Here is an 8238-nt window from a genome sequence, read left to right as displayed (position 1 = left end):
TTCACGTATATTAAGTTTTTGATATTGATACAGTGACAAATCAAATCAGGTTTTATTTATATAACACATTTAAAAGCGACAATTAAGTGATGAACACATTAATGCATCCTTAATTTTAATAAAATATTATCAATAAATGTGATTCTAAAATGGGGAATTCTGCATTATGAGCTATTTTTTTTAAATAAGATGAGATAAGATAACATTTATTGATCGCCATAGGGAATTTCAGGTGTCTTACAGTAACAGAAATAAGCGTAAACATGGAATAGGACAGATATGAATTCACATAAGCAGAACAATTATAATAATAATAATAATAATAATAATAATAACAATAACAATAACAATAACAATAATAATAGATATAGCAATAGAAACAAATAAATATAATAATACAAATATAAAATGACTATGTATTTAAAAAGTGACAGTATAAGTGTGTTTTACATATACAGGTATGTATAGTTATGGGATTGTTAAATATTGTAGAGGAAACTTCTGTGTAGCTATGCAGTGGGAGTCACCGACTCAGGAAGGAGACACGGGAAGAGCAGTAGCTTTGATGTCAAACACATGATGGTTTATTTGGAGTTAACGGCCGGAGGATTCACATCACAAGTCCAAGAGTCAGAGGTTCTGACTTCACGGTAGAGTTGCCACGTCAATTCTGAAGAACTCTACCCCAGACCCATGTATTTAGCTAGTTCAGAGAGCATCATCAACATGCTGCATAACAAGATAGAATGATAACACCTCTATCAGCTGACGCCAACAGGCAGGAACAGGGAGACAAAACACTGAGAGCACAGCAGCCAAGGTTACAGGTGCCTGTGCTCAGTCAGGACAGTTTGAACTGATACACTGGGTCAAAGTTATGGGCCTTGGAAAATATTCCACAACAAATATATGTCAATGTTGGTACCTTAAATATATGTTATGCTAATACTTTTAAAATATCTTGAATGCAGCACTTGTGAAGTGCAGACACACAGAGGGCCTGTAGGGGGCATTAGCCCGCTTTGATGCATTCCTCCACTAAAGGGTCAGAGTGAGAGGTGTATGTCGGGAAATGTAGTTCTATCTTCGCAGCTCTTACCTTTACTTTCATTGTACAATGGCATTGGCTCCCCTACAGTTCCCGACATGTCCTTTGGTTTGAAACTTGGGGAAGACCTGCCGAATGACAAGGGAATATATAATTGACTGAACACTGTTTCTATCGAGATAAAGCAGCAGAACCTCGCCTCAGAAAGTAAGTAGATAGTTAGCTTAAAGAAAGTAGCTTCGTTGCAACGGTTATGAGCTAGCTAGGATGACAGTTGAGATGGAGGTCACACTTCCTGTTATCACGATATGTAACTAGCTCGTGTTGAAACGTTAGCCGGTTTTTTCTTACAGTGCTTCATCACGAAGCCACACGTTCATCCATTTGTGTTGGCTAGCTCAGGATACCACTACTGAGCTTACAGGATTTAGTATTGTAATGACATTAACTGGATAATTTCAACGTAATAAATAATGTGTGTAGTGGTGCTACAAGCAAGTTACTACAGCCACAACGATTACTCGTCTAAACATAATCGTTTCAGTCGAAATACCCCTGTGGTTCCAGCCTCTCAGATTTGAAGGTTGGTTGCTTTTATCTGCTTTTTTTAAATTAAATGTATTACTACATTTCTGAAATTGTGTGGAGAATGTGCTTACAATATAGGGGTCATTCTACAGAAAAGGTGGAATCTGGGTGATACAAATCTACTGAAATATATTCCTTCTAAACACATCTAAAACCTGTTAAATAGCATTAACTAACTCTTAACTTGATGAATCCACAACAAGTAGAGCTTCAAATATTTTTATTTTTTTTATACTTTATACATAAGATAAGATATAAGATTCTTAGGGAAAAGAAAGTTTTGGGCTCTCTGCTGGAACTGCTACCCCCGCGACCCGACCACGGATAAGCGGGAGAAGATGGATGGATGGATGGATGGATGGATGGATGGATACAAAGCTTATTTGTATAGGAATGTCACTGGTGTTACGTGTTACCAGGAAGAAGAGTAACACCAGTGACAATTTGGAGAAAACACTAACATTTTAACAAAATGGCTGCAATGTGTCAGACCAAATATGGCTTCAGTCAATATCAAAATCGTTTAACTCTTCAATACAATACAATTTCCCATTCAAATGTTCACCCCTAGGGCTATGCAATGAGTAACACTAATGACAGACTTGAAAGACGCATGTAACATTTGAAGATAAAATGACACCTTTAACAAACAAAGTAAGAAGTATCTGACTTGCCTTATGTCTTTGTGCACTGCCTCAAATGATCTCTTGTTACAGGAGGCACTTCAGAGACAGTACATTATTTCAAAAATAAAAGCGTTTTGTGTAGCAGTAACATCAATGACGTAATTTTGGATGACTGACATTTATTTGATATTATTCATAATCATTTATTTTTTTACCATTTCAGTGTTATATTTAATGCTTGTAATGTTATGTAAATATAAATTAGATTTATTGAAATTGTATTCAATTAAAACTAGGCTCCACTTCCATGTATGATCAAAGTGACAAGGCAGTTCCTTGAACTTGACATTTTAAATAAATTGCAATTTACGTATAAAACCATTTTTTATTTATTTTGTATTTAGTACCATTGCAAAGACAATCTCTATTTATTCAACATATATAATGAATGTGAGTATTAGGTCAACGTCATGTATTTTGGTGTCTGCAAAGGTAAGTGACAGCACTTCCACCTTTTCTGTAGAATGACCCATAGACCAATATGCAATGATTAACAGAAGAAGTTGCTTTATGAGCTGGGTGGATATGACAGTACACGATGTGCATAGAATTGTATTTGAAGGTGATAACATTGTTGAAAATGCATGTGTGGTTAATTCAGACATTGAACAAAGTGTCTGTTTTGTTCACAGCGCAGCCATGAGGAATCTTTGGACCAAAGCAGGTGTTTTTGGTTCGGTATCGATGGCGTTTGGTTCCATGCTGTGGTCACAGAAAAATCCTGACTCGGACCAGGCCAGTTCCCCCTCTGGTGAAACGGATCCCAGTTCTTCATACGAACTAAAGCTGGTCCAAGTCCTGTTCCGACATGGTGCTCGAACGCCGCTCAAGTCAATTCCTGATGTGATGGAGGTACATCTCTTTCTTATTTAGCACTCGTAGCTACAAAAAAAGATATAATGTCACATAAAATCTTAATATATTATACTAATTATTTCTCTGGACACAATTGTCTTGCCTAAGGCCCAATGGGTGCCAACGCTGTTGGAGCCTCCAGCACACACCCAGATCAACTATGAGGTGACGGATCTTAACGGTGGCCCCAGGCCCCCGGCTCCTGTAGAAGACAGCTATCGGAAAAACATCCTGAGCGTGAGTAATCTGAATTAGAATACCTTTCTTAGTCCCACAGAGCGGAAATGTACGTTTTTACAGTAGAAAAAGAGTCACTCACAGACAGCTTAATGTTACATATGTTACATGCATTAAAAAGTGTTCAAGTAAAAAAAAAGAAAAAAAGTTATGATATAATAAAAAAAACAAGTTACACAACTTACAAAATACACATCCTGTAAGTGCTCCCTGTGGAGGAATGCTTAGGAACAAGTTCAGGTGCAGCAACTTGGCTTGTTAGCTATGTGAGGATAATAGCCCAACACATTTCCACAGCAGACATTTAGACCTGTAATAGCTAGAAAAGTGTCATTTAGTTTAGGTGTGCCTGTTCCAAGGCTTTAACCGTGTTCAAATAACTTTTTCTTAAACACTTACTGAGACAAAGAGCTACGTCTGAGCTTTGTCTGCAACACAATTTAGTGTCTGCTTTGGTGAATGCCTATTGTTTTTATGTGTCTCTGTATAATCAGGTTCTGACAAGTGATTGTGTATTAAATACTTTTTATACTATGTGTATTTCAATGTTCTTCCCCTAGATGTGAAGAAACTTGTGGATTCAGTATTCTTTCTCCATCTAGTGGCCACTAGGATTCATTACAAAGCTGCACAGATGACATTAAAGCGAGTTAATTCATTAAACTCCTCTCTGTCACGCTGTTGAGCCTCCCAGTGAGATGTGTGTGCCAGCCACTGTGTCCATATACATGATCGTTTCCTGTGCTGAGTTAGCTCCTTTGCTAAAGAGGTTTACTGCACTGGATTTAGCTTAGAAAACTAAATCCCACAATATGGACTCGGGCCATCCTTCTACCACATTCCTGCATGCGATCGCAGGTGTGTGTTTGTTAGGCCACATCTGTGAGTTAAACCTGGTCGTGTTTGTCGCTCTTGGCAGGGTGGCTCGTTCTCCGGTCAGCTGACCACCGTGGGCATGCAGCAGCTGTACGAGCTGGGCAAGAGGCTGAGGACGAGATACGTAGAGAGCTCCTTCCTCAGCTCCACCTTTAACCCAGCTGAGGTCTAGTAAGTGTTCAAATCATGAAGGATAGCAAGGATATAAACACTTTTCTGTACACTATGGAGTGCAGTTTAAAAGGATATCCGTCTAAATGGCTGCTGTCCATGACCAGTTTTTTACATTTTTAGTGTACGCTCTACTAATATTGTGAGGACCATTGAATCTGCCAAGTGCCTGGTAGCAGGGCTGTTCCAGCAAAAAGAAAAAGGTAGGGTAAAAATCCATATGAGCATTATGTCATTTTTCTATTCTGCTACTTATCTAATGTGTTTGTGAAATGTTGTCTTCTACTTAAAGAAATTGTGCCTATATTCACAACGGCGTCAGAATCTGAAATCTTGTATCCTAACTACCACGGATGCAAGCTGCTGAAAATCCTCGCCAGGTTTGTAGACAACATCTTTATTCCAGGCATCGACCATCCTTTGCACTCGCTGTCCCAAAACTGGACTCTAGCGAGATAAATGTGTTGTGCAAAAATGATTAGGCGAGTGGAGATGCCTGTGACAGGTTGTCATGGTGTGTCTGTGTTTTGTGGCTGACACTGTGTGTTCTGTGCAGCCACCGCTGGGCAGAGTCATCCACTCTGCCAGACATCGCAGCCGACCTGCAGAGCATCCAGAGCGCGCTGGGCATCGCCGCTCACCAGCACATCGACTTCATCCTCATTAGAGACGACATGGTTGCCAGAGAGGTGACACCGCTGCATCCTGATTCGCATGACTTTTATTAGGTCTCACCACAAGCTATCCGAATACATATGATTATTATGAAGACGTGGCCGGGATGGAGGTGGCAACCCAGCATGATGCTAGTTATGCAAAGCGTAACTCAACAACAGAGTTCATCTGGGTCAAGACATTTTAACAAGCTAAGATACCAGATTCAGCATGATTTGAGTTTGAGCAGTTATGGTATTTACTAATGAAGATATCATAAGGAAATAATGAATTCTTAAAATGTCTTCAAAATTAATTAACGGGTGATGAATTACATTTCTCTTTCCATTTTCCATATCGAACGTCAGAGGGGCATTTTGATTTTCAAATGAGCTTCTCTAGATGAAAATGACCGCGTGGGTGGCTTTACTTTATTCCTTTTCATGAATTTACTGATACATTTTCCCCCTCAACAGCCAAAACACTGAAGCCCTAACTAAGAGTTTGTCTTATTTTATGTTCAAATCCACTTAATATCAGTTACAACTCATTCAAACTATCAGCCGTAACTAAAGCAGCACATTTTACAGTCAATCTATACTCTACTTAAACAGAAAACAAAGCTTCTGGGGGATTTTACTGTCGCAGCTTAAACATTACTTTAAGTCCCCATCAATAGACATGTTGGAAGTTCCCTTTCTGTAGTTTGTGTTGCTCACAGCATCGCTAATAACTGACTGTGTCCTGTCTGCGCATTAACAGACGCACGGGCTGCCCTGCCCATCAGTGCTGGACACCTGGAGAACCAAAGTGGAGCAGAGAGCTGTGGACATGATCTGCCATGTGTATGAACCCAGCAAGAGGTACACCATTATGATTTAAAATGGAGGCTTTCAAAGGGAAAAGGCCTCCACACAGTTTCAGGGAATGCACCTATTTTCAAGCTCTGTCTAAGAAGGCCACAGTCCTGGAAAACCATTTGTTTTGAGTTCCCCTTTATATCTGTTTCTGGTTTTTGCAGGGAGAACTTGCAGCTGTGTGTGGGACCCCTCATTCATAAAATGTTAGCCAACATTGAGGGGAAACTACAGGGCACCTCGTCCGAGCCAAAAAGGTTAGACACCGTTTTGTTTCCCATACTTCTTTGTGTTTGTTCTTCAAATGACCCACTTTAAATTCCTCCTCTCTCAAACAGGAAGCTGTTTTTGTACTCTGCCCATGACACCACTTTGATTCCCTGTTTGATGGCTCTGGGAATCTTTGACATGAAGTGGCCACCATACGCCGCTGACATCACTGTGGAGCTGCACCAACACCGGCAGACCAACAAGCCCTTTGTTAAAGTTTCATACATAGACCAGGTAGGGGCGGAGAATGTGTCTACGATTATTTGAGAAGCTGTTGCATTTCTTCCTATCGTTAACTCTAAATGGCTTATCTTTCTGCAGGATCAACTAATACCAGGCTGTAGTGGAGTGTACTGCCCACTGGATGAGTTTAAACAGGTCCTCTCATCATACTCGCTGAGCTCTGACCTCTACCAATCACTTTGTAATAGCAAAGAGGACTCAACCAAACCATAAACCTTCAACCAACTGGAACACTGTGCTACTCACAATATCACACTCAAACAGGTATCACACATCATGATTTTCTTAATTTAAATCCTCCATTCTCACTCCTGCCACCATGGAAAACTTTCTTGGGTGTTCAATATCCTTTTACATTTTACATAGCACTCTCCTCTTTTGTTACCATGGCAGTAAAGTGTTCAATATAGGTAGATTCATTTAATGGATATGGCATATTGACAATTGTAAGTGCTAAACCATTTTTTGTTCAGTTCAAATTTGCATTCACTTAATCTGATTGGTTTGAGAATAAAAGGCACATTATTTTAAATATTGTTACCAAAGTAAGCCCTACTCACTGTACCGTCATTAATCTTTAAGGGCAGATGACAAAAACATTCATTTCTCAAAAGTGTTTGCTAGATCAGCAGAACACTAAACCAGGAGAAATTGTGCATTTGTTATGGACCGTGTCAGCTGTGGATTCATGGCAATGTGCTATTCTACGAAGTATTTAATGCATGTACACAAGGTAACACTCCTGTACGTGTAAAATAGTTTTTAGACAACATGGGAATGATATGGTACAGAGGAATAAACTATATCAGGGTTGCTTACACAGTAGGATATATATTGTTTGTTTAGTTAGTTGCAGATTCGTTGAAAAGGGAAACATACAGATAAGTATCAGCCTTAGAAGTTCTAACCATTGCTACAGTTTACTCTTGCACTCAGAGTATTACCTTAAAGGTTAACCAAGGTTGCACCAATAGAGGTATCTACTTCGACCAATTTGGTTGCGTTTAAATCAATTATTTCACATTCAAAACTTGAATCAGGGGAATACTAAGCATTTCATGTACTCATGTTGAGGATTGTACTTTAGTGTTTAGGTCACGTCTTCATGACCATGTAGAATCTGCAGAAGTTGAATAGTAATGCTACTGTGTGTTTGAAGAGTGAAACATTAGTTTGCCTTCTTGTAGGGATGTGGTGATACCATCAGAACACAGTATAATGTATGCATGAATACGTGCCCAGTATACTGTATAGACCTGTGTTAAAATAACACACATTGTAACTCATCAGCGGGAGTTTCCTGTGACCGGCTGCTCGAAATATAAAGCTTTGGATTTGCGAATAACCAATAAAGATTTTAATCAATGAACGTCTCTTTTTTTGACTATCGAATGAAGACCTTAGTTTATACTAATCCTACCAGCTATGTAACACTTCAAAACAAATGCTAGTAAAGCACAACTAGTTTGAGTAGAAATGCATCAACATTCTATTTTATATTTCATAAGTGTGGTGTCCTCTGAATTACCTCCTGATATAATGTCAACTCGGCCACGCTGCTTCACGGTATGACTTGCTCTCTTTGTTCCAGCTCAATGCTAAGCTGTTTTGACGTGTAGAATGACAAAGACACCACCTGGTCCACATCAGACTATAAGTGAACAGACAATAGCCAAATGGTCCCATACATGCTCACACACACACTCCATAGACAACATGTATATACCAAAACAATATATTTTATTTGTAGTCC

The 8238-nt window shown here is 39.2% G+C and overlaps 1 protein-coding gene across 2 annotated transcripts; it reads left to right on the top strand.

The window, feature by feature from the left end:
* The first annotated feature begins 1070 nt into the window (after window positions 1-1070).
* Window positions 1071-7851, top strand: acp6 (acid phosphatase 6, lysophosphatidic). Of its 2 annotated transcripts, none has more exons than XM_034200400.1 (11): window positions 1071-1255; window positions 2955-3174; window positions 3286-3414; window positions 4334-4461; window positions 4585-4664; window positions 4754-4841; window positions 5018-5150; window positions 5878-5978; window positions 6137-6229; window positions 6311-6476; window positions 6564-7851. In XM_034200400.1, exons 2-11 carry the CDS (start codon window positions 2962-2964, stop codon window positions 6696-6698), a joined length of 1266 nt encoding a protein of 421 aa, XP_034056291.1. In that variant the 5' UTR covers window positions 1071-1255; window positions 2955-2961; the 3' UTR covers window positions 6699-7851. The 2 variants fall into 2 exon arrangements, with proteins under 2 accessions (XP_034056291.1, XP_034056292.1); XM_034200401.1 differs by lacking the exon at window positions 1071-1255 and adding an exon at window positions 1320-1631.
* Window positions 7852-8238: the final 387 nt, after the last annotated feature.

This window comes from Gymnodraco acuticeps, unplaced genomic scaffold (genome assembly GCF_902827175.1).
Source record: "Gymnodraco acuticeps unplaced genomic scaffold, fGymAcu1.1, whole genome shotgun sequence".
In the NCBI taxonomy this organism is placed as follows: Eukaryota; Metazoa; Chordata; class Actinopteri; order Perciformes; family Bathydraconidae; genus Gymnodraco; species Gymnodraco acuticeps.
This window is presented reverse-complemented; position numbering and strand designations above follow the sequence as displayed.